Source organism: Mauremys reevesii, linkage group 1, assembly GCF_016161935.1.
Source record: "Mauremys reevesii isolate NIE-2019 linkage group 1, ASM1616193v1, whole genome shotgun sequence".
Lineage (NCBI taxonomy): Eukaryota > Metazoa > Chordata > Testudines > Geoemydidae > Mauremys > Mauremys reevesii.
The window spans coordinates 240,999,616-241,020,110 of NC_052623.1; the positions used below are offsets into that span (position 1 = coordinate 240,999,616).

General features: G+C 43.1%; 1 protein-coding gene across 7 annotated transcripts in view; it reads right to left on the minus strand.

The window, feature by feature from the left end:
• Nucleotides 1-20,495, minus strand: part of ABCC9 (ATP binding cassette subfamily C member 9) — a 119,215-nt gene that overhangs the window by 75,004 nt on the left and 23,716 nt on the right. For all 7 annotated transcript variants that reach the window (XM_039482129.1, XM_039482135.1, XM_039482104.1 and 4 more), the window contains 3 exons: nt 8,305-8,502; nt 3,213-3,377; nt 2,199-2,354 (listed from right to left, as the gene is read on the minus strand). In XM_039482129.1, the coding sequence (XP_039338063.1) occupies nt 2,199-2,354; nt 3,213-3,377; nt 8,305-8,502 (519 nt within the window). The remainder of the gene's footprint in view (nt 1-2,198; nt 2,355-3,212; nt 3,378-8,304; nt 8,503-20,495) is intronic.

Genomic DNA, 20,495 nt, shown 5'->3' on the forward strand with positions numbered 1-20,495 from the left:
AATTAGCCTGAGAGCAACCAGCAGTTCAATTAACAAGGACCAACTGAAAAAACCTTCGTATGGTAATCCCTTTTGGACAATTCTAAGCCAGCCTGGATTTGAAGCAGTGATTTATAGGTGAAAATGTCTATATGGTTACTAATCCCTTATGCCAGGGATCGGTAGCCTTTGGCATGTGGCCCGCCAGGGTAAACACCTTGGTGAGCCAGGCTGGTTTGTTTACCTGCTACGTCCACAGGTTCAGCTGATTGCGGCTCCCACTGGCCATGGTTTGCCATCCCAGGCCAATGGGGGCTGCGGGAAGCGACGCGGGCCAAGGGATGTGCTGGCCACCACTTCCTGCAGCTCCCATTGGCCTGGAGCGGCAAACTGCGGCCAGTGGGAGCCGCGATCGGTCGAACCTGCGGATGCGGCAGGTAAACAAACTGGCCCAACCCACTAGGGTGCTTACCCTGGCGGGCCGCGGGCCAAAAGCTGCCAATCCCTGCCTTATGCCATCCAGGCCCTTTATTGTCTGTTTTTTCACCATACATTCTCTTTGATGACCCTGCTAAAAATAAACAAATGACAAAAGTGGATGTCCCCTTTATTATTATGGATGATTTATATAGTGCCATGAATTTACATAGTGTAGATCTAATTTACCAAAGCTTTCATTCCTGTTATTTTTCCTTGACAGCTGTTAAAAATACCTATAAGTTATGACCTACTCATCCCCATTCAGAAGCCCAGGAGTAAATTTTTCAAAAATATCTTAGGAGCCTAAGTCTTATTGAAAGTCAATGGGACTTAGGCTCCTAAATTGCTTCCTCGCATTTGAAAATTCAGCTACCCCAACTCTAATATTGTCTTTCCTTCCTTCTGATTCATCAGTTCTTCTGCTGTACACAACCCAGATTGGATTAGAACCAGATGTTTAGAACTAGAAGTTTATGATAACTAGTGCACCTGTTTAGTTCTGTAGCGGGGTGATCACCCGCTCCTGCCTGGGAGGGGTTAAAAGTAGCCCTGGGGAGGGCTGTGGCTGGGAGAAAGCAGCTACTAGGCTGATTGGGGAAGCAGCCGCAGCTGGGCCATGCCCCAATCAGGCCACAGCTGGCCTGTATAAAAGGGCCAGTGAGCCAAGAGCTGACACAGTCTCTCTCTGCTTTCAGAGAGAGTGAGAAGGGCCTGGCTGCAGGGAAGCTCAGGGTGCCTAGAGTGAGGCAGGGCTAGGGAAAGGCCAGAGGGGCTGGAGAGCTCCAGGCTGGCAACTTCCCAGGCTGCAGGGCCTGGTCCAAGGCCCATAGAGGTACTGGGTGGCAGAGGAAGGCAGCAGATCCAAACCCCCTTGCCTATGATGAGTGGATTTTACACTGCAGTCTGCCCCAGTGAGCAGGGGCTAGATGATGATTGACAGTAGCCCAGACTGAGGCAAGGTGGGGATTAGAGGGTTGGGGGTTTCCCAGAGAGAGGAGACCCATAGAGACTGGTGGGGTATTGCCAGGGGGCAGCCCCAGGGTAAAGGGGCATTAGGGTCCGGGAGGGACACGGGGCCAGCAACAAGCGGGACACCGGCCTGCAGAGGGTGCCCAGGCTAGAAAAGAGCTAATTCCCCGAGATGACCAGCAGGAGGCGCCACAGGGGTGAGTCCTGCACCTTTACAAGTTCTCAACACTCAAGTCAGTGTTCCTTTCTGTGGATCACTAACCACACTTTCTGACAGTATAACACTTGACATACCATACCTTCTTTGCAATACAGAATTAAGGGCCAAGTTCTGACACTCTTCACTCTTGCCTGCAAATGAATTCTGCAAAACCAGCAATATTTTGGTCCACCATGGCTGCCTGCACAGATTACTCGTGGCAGCTGCGGAACAAATATGAGCAGAGGAAGGTGTATAGGGCTGTGGGAAAGACAGGTAATCCATTCTAAAATTCACAGACCATTCCCCTGGCTTGTAAATATTACCCAGAAAAATCTCTCCCCACTGGCCTGCAGCAATACTACTTCATAGCCTTTGGAGGAGACAGTGAACAGCAATTCTACCCTTTAGTTCTCCTCCTGGTCACAGCTCTTCATTTGTAACTACAGTCCAATGCTATAATTTCCACTTTTTTTCTGAAATAGTCTCAAAGATGTACATTGTGTTAAAAATATCTTCTGTTTTCAGGGGGGGGTCTTCTAAAAAATAGGCCCTTACTTTGATGCTCTACCTGAACGGGCATAGCCCAGAGATTGGGACACAGAAACAAGAACCACATCAGCTGATTTGTTTCTATGGCAACCAAGTTATTGATCTGTCCCAAGGTCATCTCTCCCATGGACAAGTTGGACGTGGAAAGCCTCAGGATCTTATTGTATATCATTGCCTGGAGAGAGGAATAAAGTACAGAATATAAAGTTACAATAGCAACCAGACATTGCAAATGTCAGTATCAGAGATTGTCCATTCCCCCAGTTCCCAAACAGAGAGACAGATTTTTGAAAATAGAGGTTAAATAGTAGAATTATTGCCTCAATTTTTTGTTACTCCTGCAGCCATTACAAGCAGTCCCACTGGACCAAATGTCTCCATGGTGTGACTACACAGACCTCATTTAGCAGCAATGAATTTGGCCTGATGGGACTGTTCTACTGAGCAAGGGATGCAGGAGTGAAGCTCATATGAAATCAATAACATAACAAAAATGACAATAGAGTGTAAAGAATAGAGATATGGGACAAGAAGGAATGCAGCTTATTTTTGATGAAAAAATATAAATAAATCTTAACAGAAGTTCAGACAAATCTAAAATTAAAAGCCATTACAGTAACTGGCAGGTAGAAACCCTGTAATTATAAAATGAGTTTCTATCATGTTTTCTATTAAGATTTCAAGCAGTAAACAGTAAATAAAGGCAAGCTAGGCTGAAAGTGACCTGGTGGAGAGCATTTTGTATAGCCAAACAGGAGACCTGAGTTCAGGAGAGATCTTGGGACTACACTCCCAGAGCAGAATATAGGGTTTGGAGTAAAACAAAGGTTTTCAGTCTACAGCAGAGGCAGTTTAAAACTAGCAGGGCTCAGATCTGCAAAAGCTTTAAGCTCCAGAAGATATTGTGGTACCAGTCCTCAGCTGTGGTTAAACATCACACAGATAAAGGACAAGATAAGCGAATGAATAAAATGTGGAGCCATTACTAGGGCATTTTACAGCATGCCGATCTCGGAAACAACGTCTTACTCACCAGTAAGGCACCTCGCAGGTTGATGCCAGTTTCTATGGTAACATAATAGGAAGCCTGCAGAAACGTCCTCTGCAGGATAAGGGCCAGGAAGAGAAGAACTGCTAGGACATAAGCATTTCCAAGAAAATCCTGTGAGGAGAGGTATGAAGTTGATGTCTCCTTAGACTAAAAAGAAAGAGAGAAAAGAAAAGTTTTGTAGACAACTCTATGTTGGGAAGATGCGCTGTTATTTGGACATTGGAAATCAGAAGATTGTTTTCACAATGGCACAATGGGATTAATAATACTGTAGCAAAGCCATGACTACCTATAAAACCACAGTTCTGACTATATTGCATACTAGGACCACTCAGAACTTCTTTGCAACCATAGGGATAGAACCCAGATGCTCCTGTTTCAAAAGTACCCAGGCATTTAACATGTGTGCTGAAGGAGGCCTGCTCTTAGCAGAACAGAGACTATGAAAGGCAGTTATGATTCCAAACTGAGGGCAGCAGTTCAATTACACATTCAGGCAGTTTATTACAATGCCTAGCCCCACTGATGAATAAAGCCAGAATACTGAGGTCCAAGATTCTGGCACTCAGGGTCTAGGAGAAGCAGCTCACACCTGCCTTAATGCTGAGTGAATTGGTTGTTGATCTGCTCCTTGGGCCAGAGAACAGGTATAGGGAGATGAGCACCAAATCAGCATGCTCAACACAAAGGCAGTGTTTTCAGCTCTTGAAATTTTCTCATGACATTTGGTGCTTTTCTTAGGTTCTTCAAATTCTCCAGGTCTTCAAATGTCTGTGCAAAAATGTGCCTCTATTTTTTACTGAAAAATCAAAACAGTTGAAATGTTTTCAACTAGCTCTAGTGGCTCCCTTTTTCTCCCCTTCTTCCAGAGCAGAGATAATTTGCACCAGCCTTAGTCCTGGCATGGATCATGTGCCCCTGTGCACCGCCCCAGCTGCATTGGCTGGTGCACTGGGGAAAGGAAGAGCCCAACCTGCTTGCCTCCAGCCTGCTTCCCTCCTCCTCTACACTGTGATCCACAATGTGGGTAGGCCATGCCAGGGAGTAAGGGGGTGCCTTACACCACCTTTTGCCTTCCATGAGCAAGTATGTACCACAGAACACACTATGGTCCTACTAGAGGGATTTATTGGTGGGGCGGGGGGGTGGAACTGAGTCTGGTAGCTGGAGTCACAGTGAAAGAATCTGTAGGGCTGGAGCTGAAAAAGAACTTATTCCTCTGTGGAACTTGATCTAAGTGTTCCATACCTTCGACCCATGGGGCCCAACACTCTGCCCACTGGATGAATGTCGCAGGCACAGGTGACATATTTAGATTTGGCAGATTGCAAGCTTTCCTTTTATAAACACCTCAATGGATCACAGAGCCATGCAGTGGCACAAAAAAAGATGGCTGAATGATATTATTCACCCAATTTTCTTCAAACCATTAGCAATACAACTCCACTTTAAAAACAAGCACTAAGGTCTCTGATGTCTGCTGGATGTGAAACACAGGCCTTTGTCTTCTGGCAGCAATGGGCAAGTCAGGACTGACAACATTTAGCAGAGAATCAATAACTGCTCAACAGGTACTGACAGGGTTTTATTTTTCTTCTAAGCCCTTGGTTTCATTAAGTGAATAACATTGTTCATGGGGGTTGGGGTGACAGTCCTGGTGACTCAGGCCTTTTAATTATCCATATCCCAGATACAGCACAGGCAAACAGCAGTGAAAGCTTTCTTGAACTATCCCACCAATGCACATCCTAGGAGGTAATAGAGTAGTTTATTCACCAGGCCCATTTTGCCCTTGACATCTCTGCTGAGTATGGATGGCATCTTCTTGGCTGAAGACACCTACCCACTAGAAATAGGAACTCATTTCACATACATCACACAGCAGCCGACAGAAGATAACTTTTATTGTCTTGGGATGGTTATTGATATTTTATGTATATTTTATGTAATTAATTTCCTTCCAGGAATATAAAATAAGCAAATAAAGTCTATACCTACAATCTGACTGTTAGAGTTGGAGAAACCATTCTGAATAATAAAAGAATAGGTCTGTTGAGTCTTCATCGTGCATGGGACGTGAATGCCTCATGAGGATGAAAAGACTTTTCTTTAGCTCGTTTTGTTTGCATTTTCTCATTTTCATGCTTTTCTGTCCTGGTTGGTTTCAGCCAGGAAGGGAAGTGAATGTATCAAAATACTGCGAGGAAAGCTGTTCTTGTGGTATTTCTGATCCACTGGAAGCAGGATGTACTGGAACTGTTACAAAAAGCCTGTTCTCATGAAATTTCCATCCTGATTTCCAGATGAAAGAGGTTTGGAAAAGTATGAATCCAGACCATATCTCCAGACCCATATCTCTCGTCACTCATGATTATTGTGCTCTGCTATTTCATTGCAGGCAAGAAGTACTCTGCTCTGCCCATGCTGGCTTAGTCCAGTCCCCCCTACCCCCACACCATCGCATACCCATTCCCTTGACATATGCAGTCTCTCACCAAAAGGGAAGAGGATTTTGTGGTTACAGCACTGACTGAACCCCAAGAGATGGGGATTCAATTCCCAGCTCTACCACAGGCTTCTTGTATGACCTTGAACAATCTATTTAGGGCCAGATTTTCAAATGTATTTAGACATTGAAAGATGCATATAGGTGCCTCATGATATTTTCAGAACTGCCTAAGCACATTTGGCATCTAAGTCCCATTGAAGTCAATGGGAGTTAGGCACCTAACCTGCTTATACACTTTTGAGAATTCCACTAGGTGCCTATTTGCATCTTTAGGAACCTAAATACCTTTGAAAAGTTAGCTCTTAATTTCTGTCTGTGCCTCAATTCTCTATATGTACAATGGGGATAATAATACTGTCCTACCTCAAGGGGGGATTTGTAGATAAATGAATTAATGTTGGGGATGTTCTCAGATCAGAGGATGATGGGAGGGATAGGAATAAGAGCTTAATTAAAATTGGTAGAGAATTTAAAAGAGAAACAAAATAGCAAGGGCAACAGGGAGTAAGTTTATCAAAATCCATTAATTAAAAGTAACTGTGTTTTGAAAGCAAGCCAAGGGTCACTGCGCCAATCTGACTCTCTGTCAGGTTTCAAGTTCTCCATTTATTCTGAGTTACCCTTAAATTTTCCCAAGCTTCAAAAGATGTTTGCCTCCCAGTGTTAATTAAAATGACACAAAACGAATAAATTGAAAAGAGCACATAGAATGAAAATGGGTAAAGACTTGTGGTTTCCCAAATTTAAGAGCTAAAGGTTATCACTTATGAAGGGAAATATCCCATTCTTTGATTGTGCAATAAAACCAGAATTTAAGGTTCTGAGGAAGAAAATGAACTTTGACTTTTGACTCCGTGGCTCTGATCATTAAGGTTCAGTGAGGACAAAGAGCTTTATTTAATAGCTCTTACAGTGACTAAATGACAGTCTGATGCAAAACACAAAGTACCAGTCAAAAGATATCATCATGGTTATACAGCCTAGGAGCAAATGTTTGAGACAAAGTGATGACAATCAAGGGATATGTTTTAAAAGGAAAATATTATTCCATTACATCTCCATTTTGCCCATCCAAATTCTAAACACAGACTGTGCAAAGTCTTCCTTCCGTCTCTTCTACTACCAGTTAATAAGTAATTCTTTTCTTAAAGAAATCTATCCTTACCTTTCACTAGTTTTCTGGTAGTTGCTGTTTGACAGACACTTGCTATATGATAGGAATTGTTCTATAGAATACATTCACACAGCATTCACAGTGACAATTGAAATTAGATGGGAGCTACCAGGCAAATAGACATTTGCCCTTCTATAGCTTTTCAGTGGGTATAATAAAGTACTTTGCACCACCATAGTCTTGCATCCAAGGATCTCATAATATACACAACAATTAATGAATTATGCCTCAAGCTAATATGAGATGAATAAGTACAATTATCCCCATTTTACCTGTGGCGGAATTAAGGCACAGAAGTGTTAAGGGACTGAAAATCAGACCCTAAATAGCTTGCCCAAAGTGACAGAGTGAGTCAGTGGCAAAGCCAGGCTTAGAACCAAAATTCAAAGCCCATTAAACTATCTGCTCTAACACTCATGCAAAGCAGGCACAAAAGAGGCACAAAGGCCCAGACAGAGTGAATTTGTTTTTAAAATGTGATAGACTATTTGTGTGTAATTCTTTGCAATGTTTGTCTGTCTCTAGTAATCATCCTTATCTTACCTGTGCTTTCCTAAAATTATTGTATGAGGGCTTGATGTGGATGGGAGCTTGATAGCTACCGAGCGTGGTAAAGCCCTTATCATTTATTGAGATTCATGGAACAGCGTGGCACTGGATATGCACCAGCTCTTAACAGGAGTACTGGTTATCAAGTCAATAGTTACTAAGTGCCTCACTTCCACAGTCTGGACAATGGCTCAACACCATTGCACCAGACTCCATCGACCAATATACCTCCTTTTGAGTGCCACACATTTGTGCAGGAAGGGTATGGACACTGATGTCAGCTGAACATGCTGAGCGCTGAGTGCCTTTCATTAAATGATTTGATTGCTTCCTGAACACCTGCTCTGCATGTTTGCACACATCACTAGGTGCATCTCCCCTCTACAACATGTAAAGGTTTGTATAATCAAGTCCTTCCACTCCCTTTAACTTTCTGTCTCATGCAGAATTCAAGTCATGTAGTCTAACCCTGTGGGTATAGCAGGAATTTCCTCTCCTAGTCCCACAAGCATTCTTATCTAACCTACTCTTACAAGCCTCTAGTAGCTGCCCCTCAGCTACTTATCCAGGAGGTTGGCCAGAGCCAGACATTGGCAGAGCAGTATGGGGAACCTTGTGTTGCCACTGCCTATGCTGTGTTTATACTGTGACAACAGAGCACTTCAACTTCCAAGGCTGATAATCTAGCAGTGCCTTCAACAAACACCCATTTCACTAGAAAGAAATAATGAAAGAAACAAAATGGTAATCATGCGCCAATAAGAATGCATAGTCAAAAATACAGAAAGCATCACATATATCAAAAACTGATACCAAACAAATTCTTTTAATTGTCAACTTACTTTTTCAGTTGTGTTTGTATCATTTTGGTTAATATTTTGGAAGCTGTCGACTATGCCAGAAATGCATAGTGGCCCAGCAAAACCCAACAAGTCAGCCAAGTAACGGAAGGTGCTGCTGAGAAGGATTGGCCGTCCAAAAGCCCTGTACATTGCTAACCATATAGAGGGAATCTTATTCGGCTGGTTTGCCACCTCTTTCTGGAAAACAAAGGAATCAATACACCAAGAATTAGTCTCACTGGCAGTTTATGGCAGCTTCCATTTTATTGCTCTCATGCCTTGTTGGATACCCAAGTGTTTCATGGAGGGGTTATAAATTAGATTAGGTAGACAGACAAGATAGACAGTTTGATAGATTTTCAAATTATCTTCACAACAAACTCACCCCAAAACACATCGATCTTGCTTATTATGTTTTCCCCCCAAAGTCATAACACTATTCTGCTTCTATGAATAGTCAGACGTAACCACAGACTGCTATTGATCATTGTCATTTGTATAATTCATTGAAGGCCTGATCCATCAAACCCTTGCTCATGTGAGGTCAATGGTACTTGAAAGAGTAGAGATTATTGACATGAGTAAGGGGTTGCAGGATCAGACCCAGAAAAATATGGACAACCATCCTCCAGTATGTAACACACTGAATTGTCCATCTCCTGATGTCTTCAACTCAAGAATGGATGCATTTCTCGAAGATGTTCTTTAGCCAAACACAAATTATGCTTTAGTCATATACAAGTTACTGGGCTCAATACAGGGGTAACTGGATGAAATTTAATGGCCTGTGATATACAGGAGGTCTGATTGGATGATCTGATGGTCTCTTCTGACATCAAACGCTACAAAACTATGAACCATCATTCTAAAGCACCAATCTTCAAATATATTCATGTGGCCAGATTGAGGCTATATGATAGATTTGAAAATATTTTGATCTATGGAGGAAAGAACTTGATTCAGTGGATCTGTATCCCACAGAGCATTTCTGCGTGGTCCAGGCAGTTGCTTCTCACAAACTACAAAAGCTTATTACAACAATCTCTAACCCACTAACAACTCCAACACACACCCCTCAAACTGCTTCCCCACTTCCTTTCCTCCCTATGACTGGAGGGATGTTAATGGGCCACTTCACCTTGAATTGTCCCTTGAAACATACGTTAACTAATTATGCTAAACAATCTGTTCCACCTTGTATGTAGCTGTGACAATCTGAGTAAGTTTCCCAGACTTGAAGAAGAGCTCGGTGTAAGCTTGAAAGCTTGTCTCTCTCACCAACAGAAGTTGATCCAGTAAAAGATATTACCTCACCCGCCTTGTCTCTCTAAAAATGTATCTGCCATTCTTCAAGAAGCACTGATGCCTGCATGTTGTAACCCTGGCCAGGCCTTTTGTGAGTGTTCCTACAGACACTTTTAGCTAACTAGTAAATAAACAAAAACAAGTATGTCTCAGCACTCTGCACGGCCACTTCATGTATTTTTTCCTCTAGGTTTTTCTTTGGCACAAATTCAGCAGTGATATAATATGTGGACAATGTCAAAAAAGGAGAGGTAGCAAACATATGGGAGGGTAGAACCTAACTGGAAAGTGACCTAGGGAGATTAGAGGAGGGAGCCACAGGCAACGAGGAGAAATTCAGTACTGATAGCACAGGGAAGGGGCATAACCAAGTAGTTATGCTTATTACATTAGGGCTAGTTTATTTCTAGCTCCTCTTATTAATAATTATATTTTGACGTAGGGAAGGATAGTAGCTTTAGCAGAGAAGCTGTTTGGCATTCATCTGCTAGAGGCCAGATTTTTAAAGGTATTTAGGCATTAAAGATACAGAGAGGTACCTAGTGGGATTTTCAAAAGTGTCTAACATCCACTGAGGTCAATGGGAATTAGTCACCTAGGGCCTTTGGCAAATCCCTTTTAGGTGCCTCTCTGCATCTTTAAACATCTAAGGGCATGTCTACACTACAAAATTAAGTCGCCATCCAGCCACTGAAGTAATTAAGTCAGGCGGGTGTGTCCCCACCATGCTCATTGTGTTGGTGGAGTGTGTCCTCATTAGCAACGCTTGGATCGGTGCACAAAGCAGGACACCACAGGCAGCTATCCCACAGTGCACCCAGCTGCGGGGGATTTTGGGATGCCTTGCAATGGGATCAAAACAGTGTTATGGGGGGAATGGGAACATGGCTTCAACCGCCCACGATGCAGTTTTATGCCCCCTCCATGATATCTATGGCAAACAATCCATGTTTTTTCGTTCCTCTTTTTGAAAGCCTGGCTTAGCCACACATACACCATAGCCCTCTACGCAGGGACGCCGCTCAGCTGTGTACTCTTGTTGGGGGCATTACAAACACCTCGTGCCGTATCCTGCAATATTTCCAGAGCCAAGACAGGAGCCACCACGCAGAACATTGCGATGTCATTCAAGCAGCCCTGCTGCAAGCCATAGAACGAAACAATTCTCAGTTGCTGCTCGCAGTCACGCAGCAGCTGAACACGGTGGAGCGCCGTTTCTGGTCCCAGGAAACAAGCACTGACAGGTGGGATTGCATTGCTATGCAGCTATGGGATGATGAGGAGTGGCTGCAGAACTTTCAAATGTGGAAGGCCATTTTCCAGGAAATTTGTGCAGCGCTTTCCCCAGCTCTGAAGTACAGCAACATTAAAATGAGGCCTGCTCTGACAGTGGAGAAGTGAGTGGCAATTGCTCTGTGGAAGCTTGCAACACCAGACTACTACCAGTCAGCTGGGAATCAGTTCTGAGTTGGTAAATCCACCGGGAGACTTGTTGTGATCCAAATGTGCAGGGCCATTGACCGACCTCTGCTTTAAAAGGTAGTAACTCTGGGCAATGTGCAGGACATAGTGGATGGTTTTGCCACGATGGGGTTCCCTAACTGTGGTGGAGTGATAGATGGCACGTATACCCCAATCTTTGCACCAGACCACCTTGCCAAAGAGTACATAAACCGAAAGGGATATTTTTCAATGGTGTTGCAAGTGTTGGTAGATCACAGGGGGTGTTTCACCAACATCAATGTGGGATGGTCAGGAAAGATGCAATCAGGGACTTTCTTTCCAGATTTCAAAATAACCACTGATGATGTTGAAATGCCAATAGGATCCTGGGAGACCCAGCCTATCCCTTGCTCACATGGCTCATGAAGCTGTATACCAGCCACCTCAACAGCAGTAAGGAGCGGTTCAACAATAGGCTAAGCAAGTGCAGAATGGTGGTGGAATGTGCCTTTAGATGTTTAAAGGGTCGCTGGTGTAGTTTGCTTACTAGATTAGACCTCATTAGATCTAGATATTTATCTAGATCTAGATAATTAGATATCCCCATTGTTATCACTGTGTGCTGGGTGCTCCATAACATCTCCGAGGCAAAGGAAGAGAAGTTTCTGCAGGGGTGGAATGTGGAGGTGGGTAGGCTGGCAGCTAATTTTGAGCAGATAGATACTAGGGCAATAAGAAAAGCCCAGAGAGGAACTCTGCATCTCCGGGAGGCTTTGAAAACCTGTTTCAGTAATGTGCCACGGTAATGTGTGCTGCTTATCTGCATCATGCCTTCCCATACCACCCCCTTCATTGCACCAGTTACCCTGAACTTCTCCTTCCCCTCATCTCCCAAACCCCTATTCTTGGAATAAACAAAGAATACTTCATTCTTGAAATGTTGACTTTTATTGCACAAACATAAAGAATCTGAAAGACCAAGAAAATAATTTAACCTTGGGCAAATGGTGTGATAAAATTGGGAGGAGAGAAACCAAGTCAGCTTGTCTGTGAAAGCACAGAAGTCTTGCTCATCAAAGGTCTTCAAATGGCCACCTTTTGTTCTTCGTACCTGCCCCTGGTGTTGAGTGGAAGGGATATTGTACCTTCTTTCCCCCACCACCATCTCCACCTCCTGGAATGATTAGTGGAGGGGGATTGGGAACAGGTTGATGTTTGCAGGCTGTTGTGCAGAGACTGCATAGGGAGTCTAGCCTCAAGTTGTTTTTCTTGAAGCTCAACCAGATGCCTCAACATGGCTGATTGGTCCTTCATAAACGCAGCATCCCATCCTGCGTGGCATGCTCATGCTTCTGGGATGCTCTCCGGCTCTCCATGTCCATGTCCAATTTTTCAGACAGTGAAATCCTCCAGGCTCTGAGCTCCATACCAGCTGTTCTGGAAGCGGTGATCAGATGTCCAGCTGCATGTGTGTGTTCTCCCTGTGTGCTGCCCCAGTTCTGTGCAGACAGCTGGCATAGCAGACCTTGAGTGAACCGCCCAATGACCACAAGATCCGTTAAGGTATGAAGGCGCCAAGCCAGGTTTATTGTCGACAAAGCACAGTAATAGCACCTGGCAGACTCTATGAGGATACTAAGACATGTATGCCCATGACAATGGACACAACACAGTGAATGGTGGAACTTTCCATTCCCCCTTCGGCTGGACAAAGATACTTCCTTTGAAATATATCTTTATACCCTGATACAAACAAGTTAGTATTGCCTCTGAAATAGTTAGTTATCGCCCCCTGACGTGGCTAGTTATCACCTTGTACATGTTGGTTTGATCAAAACATCTCTATTACATACTGTCATCCTGACCTTATCTTTTAGGAGGGGTCAGTGTGTTTCTGTTATCCTTAGGGAATGTTTTTGTACCATCCTTGATATTGGGATGTTCTGGTACCACTTGATATCAGGATGTGTTTGCGTGTGTATTCTGTGACTAGCACTCCTTAGGAATGTGTATTTCTGCAATATCAGCCCTGTTCTTGCCAGATTCTGTGAGCAGGTCCTGCCTCAAACCATGCCTCTAATACAAGGGCTTATGTCTCAGGATCTCTTCCTACTACAGAAGCCCTCATTATCTCGTTGAACATGATACCACACATTCTCTTTTTCCATCTTCTAATGTGCCCCCTTTCCCTAGCAACACAGACATTGCTTTGAGACCAGGGACCAGAATTAAGCCTCTCAAATTGTGGTGTTTGTCCTCAGTGGCTCCGGGGGAGGGGTGGGAGGGGGCTTGCAGCGATGAAAGAACACAGGAAGCCCGCCACCCCTTCCCTTAACGCTGCTGGTAGCAGTCACCTTTGGCTTGCAGATTCTGAAGTCAATGACAATCTCTGCCACCCAAACCACCAGCATACTAGGGAAACTGTGGCCGAGGGACCCAGAAGTCATCATGGGTGGGGGAATCACATGCTCTATTGTTTGTGGTATGAACATTTGTAATGAAAACTTCCCCCGTTTCCCCTAGATGACCCTAAGTGAAATCAATTTCCTGAAAGGTAACAGATGTGGCATGGGAACAGATGCTGCAAGTGTCTGGGTACAGACCTGGTCTTTATGCTGCTGTGCTGTATACTGCAATGATGCCAGCAGAGTTAATACAGGAGTGGTGTGGGAAAGTGTCCTACCATGGTGGAAGAAATAAGGCAGCCTTCCCGAGAAACCTTCTGCAAAGGATTGCAGAGCACCTTCATGAAAGCTTCCTGGAGATCTCCATGGAGGATTCCTGGGCCATCCCTGTGCACCCTCTGCATAGCTGGAGTGGCCATTGGGAAGCAGATACTCACTGTACCTCACTTTTTCTTCATAGTAAATATAAAATATAAGAGCATGTAACCCCTACAATTTGATTGTGCTGCTTGCCTGGAGCTAGAATCCAGGATGTGATGGAGTGTCTTCCGAGACTGATCAAGACCTCGGACTGCTACCCCTTCCTACTTCTCCACGTGGGCACCAATGATACTGCCAAAAATGACCTTGAGCAGATCAGTGAAGACCTCATGGCTCTGGGAAGGATAAAGGAGTTTGAGGTGCAAGTCATGTTCTTGTCCATCCTCCCTGTTGAAGGCAAAGGCCCAGGTAGGGACCATCAAATTGTGGAAGTAAAAACATGGTTATGCAGGTGGTGTCAGAGAGAGGGCTTTGGATTCTTCAACCATGGGATGTTATTCCGGGAAGAAGGATTGCTAGGAAGAGATGGGATCCACCTAACGAAGAGAGGGAAGAGCATCTTCACAGGCAGGCTTGCTAACCTAGTGAGGAGGGCTTTAAACTAGGATCGCCAGGGGATGGTGACCTAAGCCCAGAGGTAAGTGGGGAAGTGGGATACCCGGATGAAACAGAAGGAGGAGGGTACAAGACGGGAAGCCTCCTGATTCATACTGAGAAAGTAGAGCAATCGGCTAGTTATCTTAGGTGCATGTACATAAACGCAAGAAACCTGGGAAACAAGCAGGAAGAACTGGAAGTCCTGGCACAATCAAGGGAGTATGATGTGATTGGAATAACAGAAACTTGGTGAGGCAGTTCACATGACTTGAGCACTGTCATGGATGGGTATAAACTGTTCAGGAAGGACAGGTACTGGAGGAAAGGTGGAGGAGTTGCATTGTATGTAAGAAAGTGATATGATTGCTGAAAGCTCCAGTATGAAACTGGAGAAAAGCCTGTTGAGAGTCTTTGGGTTAAGTTTAGAGGCAAGTGCGATTTTGTGGTGGGCGTGTGCTATAGACCACGGGATCAGAAGGATGAGGTAGACGAGGCTTTCTTCGGACAACTAACTGAAGTTTCCAGATCACAGGCCCTGGTTCTAATGGGGGACTTCAATCACCCTGACATCTGCTGGGAGAGCAATACAGCAATGCACAGACAATCCAGAATGTTTTTGGAGAGTGTTGGGGACAACTTCCTGATACAGGTGCTGGAGAAACCAACTAGAGGCTGTGCTCCTCTTGACCTGCTGCTTACAAACAGGGAAGAATTGGTAGGGGAAGTAGAAGTTGCCTCTTCCCCGAGCACACCAGATTCCCCCTCTTCCTCCCTCCCTCCCAGCGCTTGCCACCGCAAAACAGCTGTTTTTTCCCCATGGGTGCTCCAGCCCCGGAGCACCCACGGAGTCGGCGCCTATGCTGGCTGGGATGATTTTATTGGTGTTGGTCCTGCTTTGAGCAGGGGGATTGGACAAGATGACCTCCTGAGGTCTCTTCCAACCCTAATATTCTATGATTCTATGATTGGAATTGCGTACTCACCAGAGGTGCCTTCCCCGGCATCAGGCTCAACCATGTTGTCCTGCAAACAGCTGGACTGCTCTGGGGTTAAAAATGGCTCCTGGCTCTTGGGGAGAATGGATCCCCTGCTCACCTGTCTCCCATTCTCCTCCTCCTCCTCCTCTTCCTTGTCCAGAATGTTCTCCATGTTGGTGCCTAAGGTGGCCTGGGACTCAGACTCCTGGGCGGTATCTACGCTGTGTTTGGGGTTAGTGGTGGGATAGCCGCTGAGAATCTCATGCAGCTCATTGTAGAAGTTGTATGTCTATGGTGCAGAACCAGAATGACTGTTTGCCTTCCTTGCCTTCTGATACACCTGCCCAAGTTCTTTCATTTTCACATGGCATGGCTGTGTGTCCCTGGTGTAGCCCTTCTCCCTCGTGCCCTGCATGATCTTTTCATAGATGTCTGTTTCTTCAGCGGTATTAGAACTGTTCTTGCACAGACTCTTCTCCCCACAGACCAATAAGATGTACCACTTCCTGTGTACTCCCAGCTGGAGCGCGTTTGGGGCATTGAGTCACCATGATCAGCTGGGCTGGTGAGCTCTCCATGCTGACCAAACTGGAAGTGGAAATTCAAAAGTTCCCGGGGCTTTAACAGGGGAGGGGCTGTTTCCTGTGTACCCGGCTGCTATGCAGCGAAGTTGAAAACAATCTCCAGATTGGTCACAGAGGAGCATTGTGGGAGACCTCCTGGAGGCCAAGTCTGTCGACTTACACAATAATGCATCTTCACTGCCTCTCTGTCAATCCATCAACAACAAATTAAGCACTACACCTCTTGCTGAAGTGTAGTAATTAAGTCAGTGTTACAAGAGAGTTAGGTCAGTGGAACAGACCTGGTAGTGTAGACACATACATTATTAGGTCGATGTAAGGCGGCTTCTGTCCGTCTAAGTTTGTAGTGTAAACCGGGCCTAAATTTTGTTAATAAAATCTGGCCCTAGGAGGTTTGGAAGTTCACAGAATGCTGTCTAAGGGTGAAACTCTCCCCCGTGCAGAGGTACAGCACAAGGACTATGCACCATTTCAGTCATACTTAAGGACTCAAAATAGGTCTTCATGATAATGGGCTGGGCCCTGTACTGGAGCTAATTTCACCCTATCGTAAGAAGTGGTCCACAATGTAAAAAACTTGGAGAACTACTGGTTGAATGTATTCTATATCACCAGGCAAGCATTGCTGCTGTCTTTTAGCAATAGTACCACATACTATTCTGTACATTAAATTATTCATTAAAAACCCAACATGGTTTTTGCTGGAATACATCATTTATTGCCCAAAGAGCAAGTGTAGAATGGCAATTTTGTAAACGTTAGTCATTTTTTAAAGAATTCACATTTTTCAGCATACTAGTAGCTATTGCCAGTATTCCTACAAAATTCATATCACTGTCATCACTACTTGAAATTCATTCATTTGTACTAGGGCTCAACCCATGATACTAAATCAAATTAATATTCCAAGTAAAAGTGACTAATTGTCTTCCTTTCTTTGTCCAGTCTAAGCATTTTAAAGTGATTTTAAAAGACAAAGAGAATTCTTCTCGGACTTATTTCTTCCTCTATTTTATCAGCTTAAACTTTGGGTATTACCCAAGGTAAAGCAGGCATCATTCATGCCTTCAGTTTGGTTTCTAGAAAAAATATTTAGAATGAGGTTATTAATTTACAGTATTACAGTGTACTATTAAGTCAGGGGTTTTGATCTGAAATTTACTAGCAGAACAAAAAGTTATGGATTTTTTATGTAATTATGATGTCCAAAGTATTAAAGCTCTGTGCTGTTTGGAACCTAGCTACCTGAGAAACTTCCTCCCTTCTCTATGCTCTGCTACAACAACTGAGGTCCATAGTGGCACGTAAGCTAACAGCTCCTGAATTCAAACATCTGAGAGATGCTCAAAGGGCCCTTGACTCTAAAATTTCCTTTCCCAGTTGGTTCATCGGAGTAAGAGTCTGTCGACACTCATGGATGTTATAAAGCAATGGTTTTCAACCTGTATTCCGTGGACTATGTCTAAACTAGGGTCAGTGAAATTTTATTATACCATAGAACAGTGGTTTTCAATCTGTGATCCGTGGATCCCTGGGGGTCCACAGACTAAGTCTAAGATTTCCAATGGTGTCTGCACCCCCATTCAAAGTTTTTTAGGGGTCCACAAATGAAAAAAGGTTGAAAACCACTGTTATAAAGGCCTTTGGCTGATTTAATCCCTATGTCCTCATTATGAACTGAATGATACATGAGGCATGCATAGCTTGAAAAAATTGACCACATGTGCAAAAAAGAACAGCAGCAAAATTTTGTCAAGATATGTGATAATGAGTTCCCACATAGAGGATCTCAGCTCAAAAAGGTGGCTGTGAGATTTTGGCTGCATTTCAACATTATAGACTAGGCTATTCTTGATCTGCAGTGAAATCCCCACTGACATCAATGGGAGTTGGGAGGACTCATCAAGGGGAATATAGAGCCCTAAAGACATAATTCTAATACCAGATGTGTATGTTGTGCGTCACAGCTTGTCTTATAGTACCCAGGGTTAGAATTTGGTGTGGAATATTTTATCTTTTAAACACATTTTAAACACAGCTATAAGATAATGTATTTGAGTTTAAATATCATGCTAGCCAAAAAGGTAACAAAAGATATACCAGAGTGAGTGTCTTTATTAGAGCTGGTTGAAAATTTTCGGAATTTTTTTTCCATCCGAAAATATTTATTCATCTGAATCTAAATGTTCCACTAAAACATGTCAGTTATGACAACATTTCATTGTGGAAAAAAAATCAGTATGAAGTGTTTTGATTAAGTGGATCTTATCAAAACAGAACATTCTAATTTTTCATTTTGAAACAACTTTTCATTTTCACATTTATTTTATTTTATACAAATTACTGAACTAATTACCAATTTCAATAGTAATTACCAATTATCCTTAGAATGCCAATCACCAGTGACCAATTATGATATTACTTTTTTATTTTATTTTATTTTATAATTTAAACATAATTATTAAACCCCAGTTATAATATCATATCATATCATATCATATCAAATCATATCATATCATATAAAATAAAACATAAAAATAATATAAAATAAAACTGTCAAATTGAACCTTAACATTTCAGTTGATCTCAATAGAACAAAGCACTTTACAAAGCAGAAAACCACTATTCCCATTTTCTCATATTTCTCACTATTCTCATAGTGGGTTGAAAAAAATAAATTCTTCCCATTTGTGCATCATCCAAGCAGAAGAACTGAGTCTGCAAATAGGCTGACGGGCAAGTTAGTTTCTGCTACCTCACAATATTTATAAACTCAGACAACTGCTGCATATTCAAACGGGATGCGACCAGAGCCACAGCTTTGTGTTCTGTTAGCTTTTTTAGTAACATATCATCCAGTAACTTCAGTTTGGAAGTTTTAAAATCAGGAAATTCAAAATAATACCATGCCCAACTACACAACTCAAATATTGAATTACAAATAGTGAGTACTCATAGGAACTGTGGTGAATGACCCTTAGCCGGAAATATGTTTGCATACACTATTTATTAATTATTCTTGAACAGTTAACAAATTCATAAAAAATGAAATCTGCTCAAGGCTAATTTGTGGACACAAAAAAGGCCTACATTTGTGAACTTAAATTCTTCACTGAGCATAGATAGCCCAGTCCTTAATTAGGCCAAATTCCCCATTACAGGACTCAGTGAGAATTTTATCTGAGTAAAAGATTGAGTAAGAACTTCAAGAACTGGCTCACTGACCTCAGTGGGAATAAGGAAACACTCCAAGTGAAGTTCACAGACTCGATTCATCATTGTGTCACTGCAATTTTACACTGGTGTAATTCTATTGAGTTCAGTGTAAAACAGGAAAAACAGAACGGTCAATCAGGCCCCACAAGTCCATACTCCTGTAGTGCTTGAGATATGCGTTGTGAGGCCAGAGCTTTTCAGGAAATGGACATTTAAAATTCAACTTGCATCTGCTCTCTAGTTTTATCCTTGGAAAGAGTAATTCACTGCTGGTTTTGTCTTGAACAAAAAGACTAGAAATAAAGATTCATGTAGCTGTCTATTTCAAATACACTTTACAACAAGGAACACTGCTAGCCTTATGTTCAGTGTCTTTCATCAAGGTGTGATAAAATGCTTCAGGAAAGAACAGACTCCTTCATTCTACATGAGTTTGGAATGCACTCAAGCTCAGCTATATCTGGTTTTAGTATCTCAACTTAATCCAATAGATCTCAGGGGCTCTTCTCACCAGCTGGGAAAGATTAATAGCCAACTTCATCCAGTAAAATATACAGCATAAACAATGACATAACATATTTTTTTAGCTCACAGGCCATGATGTATTTAAACCTAAAATTTTTTCCTAAATCTGCTGCTGTTTTCTAAACCAAGTCTGCACTAAGCACCACTGGATTGTCATAAGCCATTTCTCAGATTATAGCCATCTGGTTTACTTTAATGTTATCTATGGAGTATCAGTTTGTTTTAGGGTGAAGAAGCACCAGTCACAGCCTAGTTTGGAATAGTAACATGACTATGGTTGAATCTAAGGCAGTATATAGACTTTAAACAATTCTGGAAACCAAGAGGAGGAAAAGCTAAGTGAAGTAGGTCAAATTTTTAAAATCAAGCTCATTTAATTGTATGCATATATTTGTGCATACTTAATTTATGAATACAGATATTCAATGTGTGCCACAAATCTGGTGCTTGTGTGTGCAGATAGCCAGTAAGGCATCTGACTGGCTACCTGGCATCCAAATACCTGTTTGTGCATGCATATCAGGTATCTGCATACATCAGTCCGGCACACTATGACAGCGTGTAAATTCTGCACAGACACCAGAAAGGTTAAGGGAACCCAAGAGTGCTAGTAACATCGCTGATTGCTCCTGGGGAAGGTAGGGGATCTACTTAAAAGAGGAGAGAGCAGGTGAGTTGGGGAACAGACCAGGGGATAGGGTGCAGTGAGTTTTCTCTCTGGAAAGGGGCCTGATAGACAGGGTTGGATTAACTCTCCTGTGGGCCCAGGGCTATTAGATTTTGTGGGGCCCCTGTATACAAGTCTTTTTCCTGGGAGG